This window comes from Sturnus vulgaris, chromosome 17 (assembly GCF_052056855.1).
Source record: "Sturnus vulgaris isolate bStuVul1 chromosome 17, bStuVul1.hap1, whole genome shotgun sequence".
NCBI classification, from domain to species: domain Eukaryota; kingdom Metazoa; phylum Chordata; class Aves; order Passeriformes; family Sturnidae; genus Sturnus; species Sturnus vulgaris.
The window spans coordinates 3,905,820-3,924,095 of record NC_142259.1 but is presented as its reverse complement, the minus strand read 5'-3'; the positions used below and the strand labels follow the sequence as shown (position 1 = coordinate 3,924,095).

At 43.4% G+C, this 18,276-nt stretch overlaps 1 protein-coding gene across 5 annotated transcripts in view; it reads right to left on the bottom strand.

Annotated features, from left to right (window-relative positions):
• Positions 1 to 2,052: 2,052 nt before the first annotated feature.
• PHACTR3 (phosphatase and actin regulator 3) overlaps positions 2,053 to 18,276 on the bottom strand; it is a 100,436-nt gene continuing 84,212 nt past the window's right edge. For all 5 annotated transcript variants that reach the window (XM_088175203.1, XM_014873946.2, XM_088175204.1 and 2 more), the window contains exons 9-13: positions 10,473 to 10,528; positions 6,409 to 6,470; positions 5,416 to 5,556; positions 4,132 to 4,208; positions 2,053 to 2,647 (exon numbers count right to left, since the gene is read on the bottom strand). In XM_088175203.1, the coding sequence (XP_088031329.1) occupies positions 2,632 to 2,647; positions 4,132 to 4,208; positions 5,416 to 5,556; positions 6,409 to 6,470; positions 10,473 to 10,528 (352 nt within the window). In that variant the 3' untranslated portion in view covers positions 2,053 to 2,631. The remainder of the gene's footprint in view (positions 2,648 to 4,131; positions 4,209 to 5,415; positions 5,557 to 6,408; positions 6,471 to 10,472; positions 10,529 to 18,276) is intronic.

Here is an 18,276-nt window from a genome sequence, read left to right as displayed (position 1 = left end):
CTATGTCATTGTTATTTTGCTTTAAATCAGTAAGAAATCAGATAAAGCTGCTGTGCAAATATTTCGGGTAAGAATTTTAAAGCCTCAAGGCTGTGTTGTCTCTGGAAATAATTACACTGCAATTTCCAGTAAATAATTTGGTCCACTCATTCCATTTGCATCAGTGTATGAATGTTTTCTGAGCTTCTGGTTTTTGTGTGGGTTTTTTTGGGGTTGTTCTCACTGTGATCTCCACTAGATGGACTCCGTGAGATATTAAACTTTTCTTTCCACTGGTCTGATTGAATTTTATCTGAATGAAACAGGACTTTTCTCGAAACTTTACAAGGTTTTAGAAGTGCACAGCAAGGCCCAAATTCTTTCTTACAACGAAGCCATGTGGGAAGAATAATACTACTGCCTTGTTTTTAGTTAGTGACAGGAATTGTGCACTGCAGGCTGTTTCCCTTTCCCGTTGGGAAAAGCCTCCCTTGTACCCCGTGAGGTGTGATCCCAAATTCCAGCAGGATCACAGCACAGTCCATGGCCCAGGGGGTGTCCAGATCCCCCCAAATCCAGGCAGTGCTCAGTGCCAGGGCTCAGTGGCTCTGGAATTGTCCCAGGTTGTGCCTCCCCAGGAGCAGAGCAGAGGCTGGGCTGGCTGAGCAAGGATCCGAGCACGGGGGGGACAGAGGCACTCAGAGCTACCCCAGGGTTCAGGTGCAGCAGTGACACAGCTCAGGAGCACTGCTTGACATTTAAAAGCTGCTCTAAGCTACCCTTACAGTATTTTTCTTATGTTTTTCCACATAATTTTAATGTGGTTTATATCATATTTATTGCCAGGGGAAGTGTGCATCCCTGCTAAACAGAACATGCTGTACATGGATTATTAGCCAAGTTTAGTTTGTAGTTAACAGTGGCTCATCTGCTCTGCTCAAACTGAAAATGCTTCTTCTGCTGAAGAAACTTTGCTTTCCTTTCTGTTTTGTCTTTTTTTGTATATTGCACCTGGACTATCATTATGTTGTTAAGAATTACTGCTATATTATTAATAATAATATATATATATGTTAAAAGGCTAGTTATGATGTTATGATTTCTGTGAAAAGCCAGCAAGTTAAAAAATTACAATAAAGAGGAAAAAGCACATCCTTGGATCAGGTGATGGGGTCATTCAAATCTTCAGCTGATAGTCAAGAAAGACAAACATTAAGATGCTGACACCACCTCTCCCAGGAGTCCTTCGTTCCTTCTCCCATTCACTGACCCAGACTTTGTGTTGCACTGTGTCCTTACCCTCCATTCCTGCCTGACAGTTTCTCCAGGAGCAGCTCCAGTTCCTGTGATCCATCCCCACCGGGGACAGGACTGACACTGTGTGGGGGCTGTTCCCCACCTCACAGCAATTCAGTAGTAGTCTATACAAGCACTTTAACAGACTGCATTTTATTATTTGCACACTTCATGGAGATCATCCAATGAAGCTACAGGACCAAGAATGCTTTTTTCAAGTTTTTAACATTGAAGACTCCCTGGAATGGCAGCACTTCAGAGTCTTGCAGAGAAAGGTTTGTTTTGTGAGTGGATTCACTGTTTTGTTCTGTCTCATCACATGTGCTTTCCAACTATCAGTGTGTTATTTTTCTCCTAAGTGTTTTTTAGTAGTATTGAGTAAATCCTCAGGTGCTTCTCCATGCCAGGCATTATTAAAATGTCTGGCTTTAGATTTTTCTCAACCAGTTCTATTTGCTTTTTTATTAGCATTTAGTAACTTTTTTCTTCTTACTGTCAAGAAAGCATTAAAACCATTTGTTTGCTAAACATCAAAGTACATTGTTACATTTCTGCCTCTGGCTGTCCAATTTAGTAATTTTGAATAGCAGTGAACCAAATTGTCACTTTTAGAGGGTCAGAGCCCTAACTGGTGATAATGCTATTCCACAAGATGGAAAACCTTAGTTGAGATCATCCTTTTGCAGACTCTGTGTTGATAAAAAAGTCAAATACCTTAGTGCATAATAATCTCTTCCCATCTATCCCTGGGAAAAAAAAAGAGCTTTAGAAAACATGTTCATTTCCTGCAATAAGTAGTCATTTAATTAAAGAACAAAAGTAACAGGAATCAAAAATGCTTGCAGCTGTGATTCTGTTAGACAGTATATAAAAAAGAATGAAATTATAATACATTAAATTAGTTTTTAGAACATGAACTTAGGTGTTTTACAAACTAATTGTGGTAAGTTCAAAATGTCTTGTCAACATAATACTGGATGACAGAGTGTCATGTCCGTTTATGTCAGAGGCCTTGGAATGGTAAAGCCTGTACATGCACAACATCTCCTTTTCCAAGGCAGGCTGCAAACCAGTTCCACACAGCTGGGAAAGGAGAGGAGGAGGCTCTTCCAAGTAGCTTCACTTCAGTCTTTTTCAGCAGCTTGTCCCACTCCACAGGCCAGACTCTTCTGCCTCCAGAGCTCGAGGCTGCCATCCTGTCCCCAGGTGCTGCAGAGGCTTCACTGCAGAGTCCTTCTGTCACATCAGCGTCCAGGGAGCCTGCACTGAACCTCAGGGAAAGACTTCAGTGCTCCCTGATGAGTGTTCAGCAGCAATATCAAAAAGTAAAGACAGATTCTTCTCAGAAGAAAATTTCTATGGCCTGTGAAATCTAGGAGGAAAGAGAGACATTTTTCAAACCACTTTGCAATAGAATTCAGTTATTTTTATTCAATTATTTTAAGTTAGATGAACAAAATTTGTAAAAGCTCACAAAAGTATTCATTGTTTAAAGCTATAGTGACAGTGCTGAAGAATATTAGCAACTCCTAATTTTCCCCAGCACATTCCCACCCCTGTGCCATGACTGAAGTGCAGGTACAGTCGTTTACATTCCTTTGGGAATGCAACTGCAAATACAGGTATGTAGTTGATGTGGGTCTTTTCTTTAGTAAATGGAGCCACAGTTTGTCATTGGTAGCAATATTCTTCATTGTGCAGTGATCTTGTTCTTTTTTTCAGAGGTAAACAATGTTGAAATGCTTTGTAAAGTATAAGGAGCTAGTGCTGGTGAAATGTTTGATGTCTTGTGAGTCTCCTTGCTCTGTAGGCTTGTTCTTTTGGTTGGATTCGTAATTAAAGCCCCAATCATTTGTAATGCCCTAGCACTAATTGTAAATTGGAAGGCTGTTTACTCCTAATATCCTCAACAAATTTCAAAATCTCTCATTATCATCTACTCAAACTCCCCAGGTAGCTCCAATTAGGAAATGTATAGTTCACTTGCAGCCTGAAACTGCAGCCATCCCTGTTCCCACCTTTCATTCCATCAATGCAGTGAAGCTGCTTTGCCCTTAATGATCCCTTCCTGCAACTATCAGTGGCTGGGGAATCAGCCTCTCATTTTGTTTCTCCACTTAAAGGAGGGAAACGAATGTTTTTATGTGTGTTTAAACACAGCCCCTGTGTCACCAGTGCTGGCACATGGAGCAGCCACTGCCCTGCCCAGGTTCCCAGTGGCCCAATCGCGTTGGAAGTGACAACAACCCAGACCTGTTCTCTCCCCTGACCTCCTCCTGACAGGGAGTTAAGTGTCATTAAGTTACCTGGGGCTTGCTCCTTCCAATAGCAACTGCACTAACCAGGAATACTGAAATCCCCAGGCTGAATAATTTAGAACAAATCCAATTAGCACAAAGGCATTACCCCTGGGCACTGGCCTGTTATGGTCAGTGTAGTTTTGTATTTCTGAGCAGGGAATTTTCACTGTTTGTGATAAGGCTGCAGACTCAGGTACATTTAATTCAGAGATCTATATACAGTGTATTAAGTTGTTCTACTTTTAAAAATCATATTGTTTCCTGTGTTATATACTTGGGGTTTTTTTGTCCTATCTTTGAATATTTGGTGCAAGGAATGCCACCTGAGGGGTGCTCTGGAGAATGCCTGCAGGTTTCTTGGTATGTGCTAATAAAAGCCCCCCAAAAAATCAGAAAATTGGGTTCTCTTCAGGAAGAGAAACGCTCCAATTTTCTTTTAATATTAACCTCCCTTTGCATATTCTCCCATATCCAGCATGTAAGGGTAAAATCCACAGGTTTGGGACTAAAGCAAAGTTTTTAGCAGGCAGCAGAAATGAAGAGCTGTTAAACTGACCTTGTCAAATGTTTGCTCGATGCATGAACCTCCATTTCATTACTTTTGTATTCATTCAGCTCTTTCCGAATTGCTGCCTAGGAATTGAAAAGAGAAAAACATGAAGAAATATTTTTGTGTTTGTGAGCAAAGTCCCTGCAGAGCAGAACAGTTTTCTGGGGTAGAAGAACCAGGTATTGGGTATAGCAGAGCACTCTGCTGGTAGAAATATTTGGGTTGTATGGATTGGTGACACAATACTTCTCATTTGTTATTGATTGCTGACAGGGTCACTGCTGTCTAGAAGCAATTCTGACAGAATAACACCTCAGGGCTGGTTGTCTCACACTTAATAGGATTCCAGTTAAAATTTATTAAAGAATAAGAGAAGCTTCCAAGAAATTGATCCATTTTTCAGTCACAAATTCAAAGGTGCAGCTCTGACTTCCTGATGTGTGCCACCAATACGTGCAGAAGTGTCACTTTCTTAAACCTGCCTTGTTAATTGAAACATGAACATTGACAGAGTAAAACCAGGAAAAGTCTATTTTAATAAAAGTACATACAAGGAAAATATAAAATCCTTATTCCATTATTTGCTATGGAATAGCTTATTCACCATTTTAGAGAGCTTGGGAGAACAGCTACTGGAGTAGAAGTGCTCTGTTCTTTTCTATGAGTCCTCTAAAGCCATTTGTCCCTTACTGGATGGAAACCAAAGCATTTGATATCCACATCTCAGCACAAAGCCATGCTAACAGTCCTCTGTTTGCCATTTTGCCAGTAATTGTCTCAGCATCCTGCTCCTTCTGCTTCCTGCAGCCTTGAAACTTCCCAACTGTTCTGGCTGGAATCATGGTGAACTATTCTTACTACTCAAGCATCTAAATGTGACACTTAAATTGGGCTGTAAATCAGCTACGTGGGAGCTATGTGATGGGGAAAATGAGAGCTCATGCTTGGGAGAATGTGGGTCCAGAGACTCCTCGAGCCTTCACAGGAAACAGGAGAGGAATTTTTTTCATATTTGGGACAAAACTTCCAGTCTGAGAATAAAGGTTAACACTATATTGGCTGGAAGTAGTTTTGACTTGGAACCTAAAAAATTGTATCCACCTTTTTGGGTGGGTAGAAGCCTTTTGAGTACTAAATTGGCTTTTTATTACATTGATATGATTACAACATAAAAAATCATGGTAAAGTTTACAGAGATGAAATGTTGCAGAGGGTGAAGTCTGTTGAGAAGGTGATGTATCATTACAGACAAAGCAAGGAGAAAGCAGAACTTGGTGGCTGTGTCAGTACCTTGTCTGCTGCTGACAGTCGTGTCCATGGTTTGTCTGCTCTCCTGTCGTAGTCCTGTGCTTTTGCCACTTCCACATAATCACTGAATCGAATCAGGATCTTTCTGTCTCTCAGTTCATCAACTGTAGGTCTCTGGTTAAGCTGTATTCAGAAGTTTTGTGAAATAAACCCAGGGTTAATAACAAATGAATCAGTAAAAAATGCAATATTTGCTTCTTTTAATCTTGGCTCAGTATGCATTTACACACATGGAAAACCACCCACCCTTGGAAACTCCAGGGAAATATTTCATCATTTGGAGGACCTGCTAGGAGAGTACTAATGGTTTAAATGGAGCTGTGGGGTACAGCACAGTGCCTTTATAATGGACAAAAGAAGAAAATATTTTAACCCAGATACTGATAAAATATATTTTCAAAATGTAAAGTAATCATGATGGATTTTTTATGATCTCTGGATGATTCTGGATGTTGTAGGATGTTCTACTACAGGCAGAGGCAGATTGTCTGTGAGATTCTCAGCACTAGACCCACTGTAAGAATTTCAGTCTAGCTTTATCAAGTTATCAGCATATTTGGTCTGTAATTCCATTAGGGATTTCTAAGAACAGAACAACAAGATCTTGTTCTTATTCTGAGAATATTTTAAATGCAAAAAGAAATGCACTATGGGAGCAGACCTGGTGTTCAGCAGGGAGACAGCTCTGCTACAAAGAATTAAAAAGTCCTTTTCCAGTAATGGAGCTGAAAATATGCAGTGTGCAAACAAATACCCATTTTCTGAGTAAGCTTATATGTAAATATTCTACTAAATCTCATCTAGCTGAGGTAAGGTAGGTCTATAATTCATATTAGCAGACACTGCTATCAGACACTGCTGAGGAGGATGTATATTAAGGGAGGTTCTGTGTGATAACAACCTCTATGGCTGGTTGATATCATAGTAATTTTGCTAAATTTCTAAAAGCTAATAGCAGGTATTGCAAGATTTTACCTTTCTTGTCAGTCTCTGCTTGATTTCCCTTCTCTCTTCCTGTTCCGTTTGATCATTTCGTTCTGCGGAGAATATAAAAAAAAAGATGACTTTCCTCATGAGGAAGTTTGGTGTTTTCCCAAGTTCCAGGCAATAATGAGCACAGCCAAACGAGCAGCTGGTAGTTGTGTGTTTTGGTAATTCAGTGCATCTCTGCTGCGTGTTGGAGCACGGAGTCACCTCTCTGTGAGGACACCGTGCTGGTGCCAATGTCAGCTCTGAACTCCACGGGGATTTAATGAAACAACAGCAGCCACACCAACGCTCCACTCGGATAAACCTCAGAAGGAAAATCAAAACGCTCCATAGCTGATCAATCATCCTTTTTTACTCTCCATATTGCCGGAGCCATTCGTGCTGTCAGATGCTGAGGAGCCTCATTGCAGCAGCTCCAGGCAGAGCCCGTTCTGTGCTCACTCCTGTTGTCTCAGGCTGCATCACTCTTGGCACTGCCCAGCACCTTGGCTTTCCCTGACATGAGACCCTTTCTCCTGCCTGTGCACAGTTCTGCTCTCGGCTCAGCCCTGTCTTTGTGTGTTGTGCCTATTAACATTCGAGCCGTGACAACTCCTACACACTGGCTCTAAAAATAGCCCTGAGTGCTGTAACAGTGTGAAATAGATCCCCTGCCTTAGGAAACCAGTTAATGGCGTTTCTATTCCCAGTACTATCTGTTACTAAATTAAGGCGTGAGCCCGTGACCTGAACAAAGCTGCAGAGCCAGAGAAAAAGGTTTAATCATTCAGGGATTCTCTAGGTACTACTGTGAGCTTTATTATACAACTGGCATTAGATATTTCCAGTGTTAAAGCACACACGTGATTTCTACTATGCCTCCAAAACCCTCTAGCACTGCAGATGGATTTCCAAGATATTTTTAACAATGAAGCATTTTTCTCCCTGATTTTTGCACTCATTAGATGACACTGAGATGCAATCAAGTCTATTTAAAGTAACATAGTAGTGCATAGCTCCACCTGGCTAGGATAGAAATGTAAATCAAATGAATTTAAAATGCTACAATGTGCTGCATTACAGTTCAGTGGCAAGGCACAAAATGTAAAGAGAACAGGTCAGCTAAAATTAGTGCTGTGTCAGGGATGAGCAGCTATTTCAGTCTGCAATGTGTAAAGGAGAACAGGCTTTCAGAAGTAGAGGGTATTCTTAGATATAGAGATAGCTGAAGAAGTTATTCATTCAGCTTTAGTTCACCCATTTTTGAGTAGATATTCCTATTTTTTTAAAATTAAAAATATCCAATTTTCTGTGATGTAGTGCCTTTTAAGGATATGATGTGATATGCAGTAAGAGAACTGCCTAGAGAAGCTGTGGCTGCTCCATCCCTGGAAGCCTTCAAGGCAGATTGGATGGGGCTTGGAGCAACCTGGTCCAGTGGAAAGTGTCCCTGCCCATGGCAGAGGCTGGAACAAGATGATTTTTAAGGTCCCTTCCAACCCAAACCCTTTTGTGATTCCATGATTCTAATTCCCAAAGAAAGCCAAAAATACACATTTCTGATCAAAAATACTTTTCCAAATATACTAGATGTGTAGTAATTTCTTTCTATTTACTTGGGTTCAGTGCTTATTTCCAGCTCCAAGAAATAACAGAAATTATTTATTTACAAAAAAAAAAAACCCAAATAACCTGAGATTTGATATGAAATGCTGGCAAGGGATTCTAGAACTCAGGCATTATTACTCAGCCAGCCCAGAGAGGCTTTTCCCATCACCATCATTCTGCCCACACAAATCCATTCATTGCTGAGGGCTGGTTTTGTAAATCTCAGCAGAGATGCTCCCAGTTCTGAGGGGGCCTGTGCAGAGCTGGAACTCATTGTGAGCTCTGCCAGTTCCTCAGGGAGCTCTCGGCTCTGTGGGACACTAAAGCATCTCCTTGGCTTCAGAATGAAGCAGGGATTGTGCAGTGGGGTTCAGGAGACGCCTTCTTGGCTGTGAGTTCAGCTTTCTGTTGAGTACAGCAAGGACACATCTGACACCTGGGCTGTGATTTTAGTTCATTTGATTTTCATGCTTGGTGGGAAGCCAGCAATGTTTCTGTGGTTAAAGGACTTGGAAGATCAACAAAATTGTAAGAAAGTGCTGGCTTTAAGTTTGCTTTTTAAGTATTACTTTTATCTCAGAAACAATTCCCTAAAGGAGGTAAGAAATCACTTTTTGAAATCTTGCTGAGATTTGCTTTAAAGTGACAGTAGTTGTACTTTGCAATATACTTCTCTTTTTTTACCAGAGTTGTAAAAATGTGAAATCTGAGTCCATAAAAGAACTTCTGTCAGCAGTACAAATTATGACCATCAAGAATGTTGGGAAATGCACAACTTAAAACTGCACAAACCCTTACTACACCTAGAGGAGGTTGTGGAGATTTCACTGAAGGGCTTTTATACTGCTACAGCTATACAGGATACTCAGTTTTTTATATAATGGCAGAGGTAAATAAAATGGAAGTGGTTCTGATCCCAGCTGAACTTGTATAAAGCCTGAGCAACTCAACAGAAGTCAATACATTTGCTCCATGCAGGGAGCTCTTTAAATGAGATACAAATCTAGACCAGTATGTTTAGCTGGTATCCAGGAAGTATCTTAATTCTGCTTTATCTTCTTTTTGCTTTATCTCTCTCTAAGCTCATTACATGAATGTATTCAAACTTTTTTATTATTAAAACTGGTCAGTTTAACCCAGATTAAGGATGTAACCAGCACACTTCAAAAAAGTAAACATAAAGGAACAGATTTTTCAGTGGAGATCAGCTTTTCTTTAGCCAGGAAAAAACTCCAAGAGATTGGGTTATCAGAGATCTTGGTTACTCTTGAAATTCTGTCCCCATGTAGTTGAGGATCTTGGGTTACTGCATTTTCCTGCCTCTCTGGTATTTGACAGGTGAAGTTTGGTCAAGTTCACCCACTCAGGTTGCAAAGAGGTTTTCCTTTTCCTCCTTGAGCCGTGCACGTGCAAAATAGAGCTCATTTTACTGTGTGTGATCTGTGCAGTGGAACTGTACAACAAACACTTATATATCTATATATATAAAAAATGCATGTTGCCTGTGGAATCCCTTTGTGTGAAAACTGAAATGAAATCCCAATTAACTTCAATGGCAAGAGCGTAAGGTTTTTCCCTAGGAATCACTAAGAAAGTTCTGAGAAATGAAATTTTAGCTAATGTAATGTTGATGACATTTTTCTTAGTGAATTACAATCACATGATTAAATATAAAGTAAACAGTGTAGGCAGCACTGCTTGTGTGACAGATTTCTATGGCTTTTATGTTTTATGTTTATTTAATGAGAACCTATAGTTCACATAATTCTGGGTTTTTTCTTTCAACACTAAAGAGACTAAATAGCAGATAGATTCCCCCTTTGGAGATCCACAGTGGAGACCATTTCAAAGCTGTCTCTCACCTTCCCCTAATTCAGCAGTTTTAAGGGAAGGGATTATGTTCATCACTTGTTTGATCCCTTGGAAACATTTAGGAAAAGAGTTGCCTTGTGAATTTGAGAGATGCTGAGAACACTTCCCTGTGGCAGTGCCTGTAGCAGGCCTGGGACTGTCCCTCTAAAAATTCTGATATCTCAGGCTGATCTTTGACTTGGCTTTGGGAAGATCTCCAGTGACATGAATAAATGGGCCTGGGGAGAATCACATCTCTGCAAGGATGCTTCCCCCTTCCACTGTATTGCCAGTGCTATTCAGCTTTTGCCTGGAAAATCCGTGTCTTGAAAAATGTCACTGCAATTCTCATGGCAATGTGACACTCACTTTGTGTTCCCCTCTTGGACACCAGTAACAGTGGAATCAGAATGAAATTTATTTGAAAACCTGAACTTGCAGGGTTCTTTTTGTCCTAAAATTGCAAGTCTTTGTGAAAAATTAAAACTTTTAGGTATAGAAAATGATCCCAGTGAATTAATTTGACTATTTAAAAATAATACGTTCTGGAAATGCGATCACTGATTTCAACAAACACATATAAAATACTTTAGGAAAAAAAAGATACTCACGTTTCAGTATATTCCTTCTTTCTAGCTCCTCAACAGCGGGTCTTTGGCTGAGTCGCCTGCGAAAAAACACCAAAATCACATTTTGTACCATGCCTGTTCTTTGGAAAGTCTGTAGAATTCTGACTTCTGGTGGGTGTTTCCCTTAGGAAGGGACTACAAAATCTCTCTCCAGGACTCGTGGAGAAGGCAAAAAAAACCAAAAAGAAGAATTCTGGCAGAGAATTATTTCTTATATTATATTTCCCAAATGCCAGTAACGCAGGTAAAAGTTCTCCTCTAGTTTGCTCTGCTGTCAGTAAAACGCTTCCTCGGAACGTGCATCCTTTTCATCACACCTTCCAGACAGTCAGCTGGAACCAGCACTCTCCAGAGGTAAAATTCACTCTCAAGGTGGTTATCAAAGGAGTTTCACAGTGATCTTCTGCCTCTATCACTGCCTTCGCCTTTTAATCACACGTAGCAGCGCATTTCCTTTTCTCTACTCACACCAGTGGTGCGTCCTGACCAAAGGCACACTGGCCAGAAATGAAATCAAGCTTTCCTGTGAAATCGAGCTTTTCCTGTGGTTTCCCGAGCCCTCAGCTCAGCTCCTGCCTGCTGAATGCAATTCGTGTGCTGCTCACAGCCTCGCGCTGTCTGAACGGAGTGTCTTGGTTCCACCTCCCCTTTTCTGTAGTGCTGCCTCAGGATTGAGGCTTCCAATCATATGATCGGTGCCACAGCGATTTTATTGCGCATACTAAATGAGACTCCCCCACGAGGCACTGTGATATTGCAGAGATCTCAGGTAATTGGAGGCAGGCACACACACACAGGCACACACAGACACACACACGCTGCATTTGCTGGCTTTCATGTCATAATCCAGGCAGCAGATCGGAAAGAGTTTCCGATGCTTCCTGGCCTGCGTTCTGGCAACGCTGAGGATTCTCATCCCCTGCTCTCAGCAGATGTTGCCAAGCCGGAGATGAAGTTACAGAGACAAAGAAACACTCAGAGGGACCACACTGCAAACTGCAGCAGTTATTCCTCTGCTGGGTATAGGGAATAAGTGAATAATTATAAAGTCATACTGTAACGGGATCTACATTTTATCAAACATACAGCAGATGGAAAAATGAAGTAATTGTTAACACATTGCAAAAAAAACCCAGTAAAATTACCTGATTCTAATTTTTCTTTGTTTTATAAGCCTTACCCAATATACCTTCCAAATCCACTCTGTGGTCATATGTTATCAGACCAACAACTCCTTACCCTTTTTTAATTAAACTCTGGAAAAACTCTCATCTTTGGCAACAGGAAGCACCAAAACTACCACACCAAATTCACACCAACACAAAACTGAAAACTTAGATAGATGAGCTCTTGTGCAGAAACATCTACAGCCTAACTCTCATTCTTCCGACCTAACACTTTGTATCACCTAAGGCTTTTCTCCTGACCTCTGGGTTCTCTTTGGAGTAATAAACCAGATGCTCCAGCAGCTGAAGTTACAAAAATCCCAACTGAAACAGGAATGCTGAAACTGAAGACTTTAAATACGTATTTTTCATTCCTGTTATCCTTGGACTCCTCCCTCATTTCCCTGCATGTCTCAGAAATTACACAAGTCTGGCACGGTTTTGTTTGAAACAGATAAAGTGCATTTTATAATATAAATCAGGGAAGAATTACTTGGAGAGCTCATCTGCAAATGAAAGGTCCACCCGACCTGCTGCTCATATGCCTCTCTCTCAGCCATTCTTAATTACAGCCCCGCCATGTGAGATTGATAGATTCTCCCAAATCTGTACATTACATTTCAGAGGCCCCTTTTAAACTGGGAGATTAAAAACCTAACAGAATAATAAGAGTAGTATGAGAATGCAAATGTATATGAATATTTTGTGATTCTGTGTGAATGCTCTGTATTTATATATAATATGTATGATGGCTGATTATTTAAACCCTGTTTCCCTTTTGGCTTTGACAAACACTTGTGAATGTCCATTTTTCTGTGCACACCTTCAGCTTTACCCCCAGCAGAAGGCGAAGGTGCAGACAAACACAGGACATGAGAGCACTGCAGGGGTTTTTCCTGCGTTTTTCAGAGATATAAACCACACTTCCAAACTTTGCGTCACAGCCACAGTCACAAGACAAGACACGGACTTTGGTTAAAAATAAATTTCTAACAGGGTTTCGGGAAGGTGAACAGAGTGAAAACATCAAGTACAAGGAGAGTCACGGTCAAATGAGAAGTGGCACAAACCTCTGACATTGTTACTATCAAGGTCTGGGGGCTTTTTGGGTCTATTTGTTATTTCTACTGTTCAGGAGAAGCCTCTGTGTGACAAGGAACGACTTTTGGAGCTGCCGTGGGGTGGCTGGGCCTGGGGAGCAGGTGAAGGTGAAGGGCTCCAGATGCCCTGACAGCCATGGGGCCACAGGGACTGGGGCCACACGGCTCTGCTGAGCTGCCCGGGGTGACTCGGGGCTCCAGAGCCCCTTCCTGCAGGACATCACCGCTGTAAAGGGAATGCCGTGCTCTGTGTGATCGCCCCTCAGAGCGACGGGCAGAGCCCACCCTGCCCTGGGCACGGCACCTCAGCCCCGGGCAGCCCTTCAGAGCCCACCTGCAGCCACAGCCACACAGGGACAGGGCTCCTGGCAGGGCACGGGTCACCGCTGCCAAAATCCACATCCCTCTTGAAGGAGCTTTAATGTTAGAAACCATTTCAGGTGAGCCTGTGCCTCTGAGCCGTGCTTTGGGTGCTGCAGGCTCTGAGCAACAGGTGCCCTATTGTGGGTATTTATTTGACGTTTTCCCCAAAGCCGATACGTGTGAAATCCTGTCCCTGGCAGCAGCAGCAGCAGGAGCACCCCGTGTGTGCCGAGCTCCGGCAGTTTCCTCGGCAGGGACGGTCCATGCCTGCCGGGAGCCCGCTCGGGATGGCCGCCACGCCTCAGCGACACCCGGCCTGGGAAACGGGCCCGGCTCCCCTCACACAGCCACCACAGGGCAGCGAGGGACTCAGGAGCCACACAGGGAACGCACGAATCTCATATTTAAAGGAAACAAACTCCAGCTGAATAACAATTACTAGCAGGCTGCAGAGAGGGGAGAATCTCTCCGGTGTGTGTGATTCCGGGGGATGAAACAAGCGCCTGCTGTGAAGGAGCCTTCATGAAAGCTAAAACCAGAGCCTTCAGTGACTGTGGATGGTCTCCACGGGCTTTGAAGAGAGGGGGTTTTGTACGAGGCAGGTGCAGGTGGTTTTGAATCAGTCGTGGCTCATTTCCCGTGGCTCCAGTGCAGTCCCTGGCCCTGGGTGAGGCGGCTGTCGGGCTGTGCTGCTCGGCAGCCGCGGCTGGAGCTGCCCTTGGAGGGGCTGAGGCGGACAGGAGGCTCCAGCACCGCTGTAACACAGCGTGCTCATGGCCGAGTGAGTCTTGTGCTTTCCGTTTCTGTTCTTTTTTCACCCAGGGACTCACAGCCCCACGTGGACTCACCTCAGCAAAGTGACTGCGAGCTCCACGGGGAGCACTCACATAGCCCACCACTTCTGTTGTGTGACAGTAATGATTTCCTTTCGGCTGATTTCAATATCTGTTTCTTGCTTCCGGGAAATTAATTAATGCTCTTATGTACTTGTCTGTTATGAAATCCTAGGTTTGGGCATTTTTGTGCTGCCTGGTGAGGTAGGAGCTCACCTCTGAGCACCTATGGGGCCAGTTCTTTTGGGATAGGTCTCAAACTTTCTTTGAAAATATTTGAGTAACTTGCAAGCTGATCCCACCTCTGTCCAGATTCCCCCACAATGTCACTGAAACTGCCATGGTCTCATGTTAAGAGTGCTCAGTCCAGGATTTTGCTTCCCTGTTAGTTTAAACCGAGAGATGCCAAGAGCAGCAGTAAGTGGAGCTGAACTGGAAGCACCTCAGAGGTGACTGCAGCTGCCTCTGGGAAACTGAGCACAACTGGAGGTACCAGAGCCACTTTGCTGTAAGTGGTGTCTAGATACAGTTCAGAGACTTCTGCAAGAGATGCTCCAAGTTTGGACAGACACCAACATTTTCTCATAATACTGAAGCAGTCACCATAAGTGTGTGAGGTACAAGGGGATGGACACACAGCACTTCATATGCAGCAACTTCTCATTTTCAGAAAAATTGCAAAGATTTTGTGTTACTGTTGTTCTGTACAAAGTGAGCATAAACCTTCAAAGCAGCAGGTGTTCTTCAGGTGTTTGAAGCTTGGGCAGTGTTCTGGGTGTATTTTCAGATTACCTTAAGAATGTTTTCTCTAGTAATTTGGGCTCAGAGAGATGATAATATGTATTTATTATAATCTCTCAGAAGCCAAAGACTTTGCTTGCTCCCATGTTCTCCCAGTATTACTCCTGTGGGTGAGAGGAGCAGATCACTGCAAGTTAGCTCAGTCACCTGTGGTTCTCCCCAGAACACCCTGCAGGTACAGCCAGTGCTCTGGGTCTCAGGGCACCTCAGGTGCTCAGGGTTTGCACATGGCCTCGAGGTGCTTGTTTTCCCCGTGCAAGGTGCACATAAGAATCCTCTGACGTCCATGAGTGCTCCCTCGGCTCTCAGAGAGGCAGGGGAGCTGTGGTGCCTGGCTTTTTCCCTTGGTGAGCATGTATGCTGTACAATAGCAGCACAACAGGCTCTGCCACCAGAGCCCTGCTGTGATGGTGCTGGACACAAGCATAGGTGCAGATGTGGATTTGGAGTGTGGGGAAAGCCACAAAGGGCTCATCCCCTCTGGAGCAAGGTCACATGTTTGTGAGCCCAGCGACTCACACATGTGCCTCTGACTGCTGATCAGGAGATCAATATCTGCTTCACACTGCCAGATTGTCTCCTCCACGTTGAAGGGAATGAATATCTCAGGACCACTGTTATACAAGGATTGATCATATTGGACAGGCACAGGTGACTGAGTGCTCAGCAGGCTGAGGATCTGCATGTCACCAGCACCCAGGGGCTGCTCTCAGACGGGCAATGCATCAATGTGTCCTGTGAGCAGGAGCTGCTGCCAAGTCCTCTGCCCTCACAAATACCCTCAGCAGTGTCTGCTTTGTCCCTTGTGGGAGCTGCATCGCAGCAGGCTGGGCAGGTGTGGGCACAGAATGGCTGATGAGAGACCAATCCGGAACAGGTACAGCCCCCCATGTGCATATGGGGCTATGCTGATTCCCCACTCCTCAGCCAGTCCTTCCTTTCTAGGCAGTCATTCCTCTTATTAGTCTGTATCTCACCTGCCTGGCAGACTCAGGCAAGCATTCAAGCAGAATTCAGTGAAAAACAGCTCAGGTTTGTGTGGTTTCTTATCTGTCCCCAAAATGTGTTCCTGTTTCCCAAATGTATTTTTTCATAGAATCTTTTGCACAGTATCTGTGTGTATGATTGCCACAAAACTGAATTTCTTTCAGATTTGTAACTGAAGCCAGAAGTTACACTTTGGAATCCTGTTGCTGCTGTTAATAAGGTCCATATGATTCTGATGATCTTCTCCAAAGGGAGGAGTGAACTGAACACGTGCATGTGCCTGTGGACCCTGGATTGACAAGTGAGCAATCAATCCAGCCATCAGTAAATGAGCTGTAGCCAGCAGCAATTTCATTGATTGCTCCTCACGTCAGGTGGTTTTGCAGATGAGTCGGGAAGGGAGGTGATGGGAAGGATCCCTCTCGCAGCCCGGGCAAAGGAAGGAGAAATGGGAGTACCCTGGTTTTGTTTCTCATAAAGCTGCTGGTGTCTGCTGCCCATCGAAAGGCAGAGGCTCTGCCTTTTAAATTGGCATCTCTGCTGCCAGAACATCATGTTCAATTCAACAAGAAGTTTATTTTCATCCTTCCTATAAGTAGCTGTGAAGAGGATGTGTGCCAGGGCTTTGAGTCACCCACGCACTGCACTGTGCCTGCTTTGCAATGTACAATTATGGGTAGTAGTAAATCCGTGGTGGGAGGGACTTCTCTGTTACTGTCTGTACAAAATTAGAAGGCAGACACCGAGACACAAACTTGTTTTTACCCCAAGGTAATTCTGGATCATGTAAAAAGTGGGAACTGATGTGCCAGTGTTTCCCATAACAGGAAAATCATAGAATCGGGAGAATTTGAGGTGGAAAGAACCTTTAAAGGCTTCTCGTCCAACGCCCCTGCAATGAGCAGGGACATCTTCCAGTAGATCAGGTTGTTCAGAGCTTCATCCAACCTGACACTGAATGTTTCCAGGAATGGGACATCCACCACCTCTCTGAGTAACCTGTTCTAGTGCTTTTTCACCCTCATGGTAAAAATAGTCTTTCTCTTCTCTAATCTAACCTGACTTTCCTTCAGTTTAAAACCATTCCCCCTTGACCTATCACTATCTGCCCATGTAAAAGGTTGCTCTCCCTCTTTTTTAAAAACCCCCTTTAATCCCTGGAAAGCCCCAACATGGTCTCCTTAGAAGCTTCTTGTCCTTAGGCTGAACAACCCCAAAGCAGAGGCTCTCCAGCCCTTGGAGCATCCTAAGAGCAGTTGCTGACCTTGTGTGACAGTAGGGAGCTCAGAGCAGTGTGAAAAGGGTGAGCTGGTTTGGTAAATGCTGTGAGCTGCATTCTTTAAAATAGCCTGATATTTGTGTCTCTGTGCCATCATGAACTATTTTTTGCATCCAAATAAGAAAACTGCAGATAAACACAGAGGCTATAAATGTTGCCTTAATTACATGTGTTATTTATTTGTTTGGCCTTTAGTTCTGTCTGGATTTTCAAAGCTGCTTATCAGCACTAGTTCAGTTAATTATGTTGTCACTCATCTGTCAGGCAATTACAGTTGTCCACCATTATCATTTCTGTGATAGGAGCCCTGCAAAGAGTTCAGATTTCAGCTGAAATAGAAACCACACATTTGCCCAGCATGACCCTTGCATCATAACCCACTGTCCCTGAAGGACCTACCCTGTGGCAGGTTTGTTATTGCACAGGGCTGTTAGCCAGGATGTAATAGTGTCAGAGGATTCAGGTAAAGAAGGCTTGAGGGTAATCACTGTTCTCACCACCTGAGAAAGCCCTGCTGCATTTGACCTTTGGGTGCCTAATTTTCCCAAGGTGTGAGGAAGAAAGGCCAGGCACAGCTGGGAGCAGATCAGGACCCAGTTCAAAGACCTGCTGCAAGGTCAGTGCAGATGCTGAGCATCCTTCCATCACCTTCAGGAGGCTTTTGCTTTCATACCTCTCTCCACACTCAGATAAGGACTCTTGGAGGATGCTGGTGCACATTGTAGGATCAACATAGCATAATGGCTTTAATTTTCATCTGAGTTATTAGTTAATATGCAAGAACCAGCATGCTGACTTGGGATTTAAATGTAACAACTGCTTATTTCAGAGCAGCAGCTTCCTCCTCTCCCACCTGCTTCCCCACTCTGGTTTAACAGAGCTGCTGGATAGTGGATCTGTCCTGTTTGTAATAGAATTACAATATTTAGTCATTTGGGTGACAAAAGTACAACGGGTTGTTCAGCCAAAGATGTGTTCCCTGTCTGTAGTTTGATGAGTGTCTTGTTCAGCAGCAATGGCAGTGTGAGCAGCACTGTTCTCATGAACAGCAGCTTGTTCTCACTTCTGCTCTGCCTTGCAGCTGGGCAAAGAACTGGTTTGGGGAATACTTTCAAGCTAAAAATAGCTCAGCAAGGCAAAGCACTGAAAGAACACTCTTCAAATAACAGAGCAAGTGGTACAGCTCCCAGTGCCCCTCTTCTGCTGAAAGTTGAGGAGAGCTTCAGGCTGGGTATAAAATGGGTGTTCAAGGTTCTT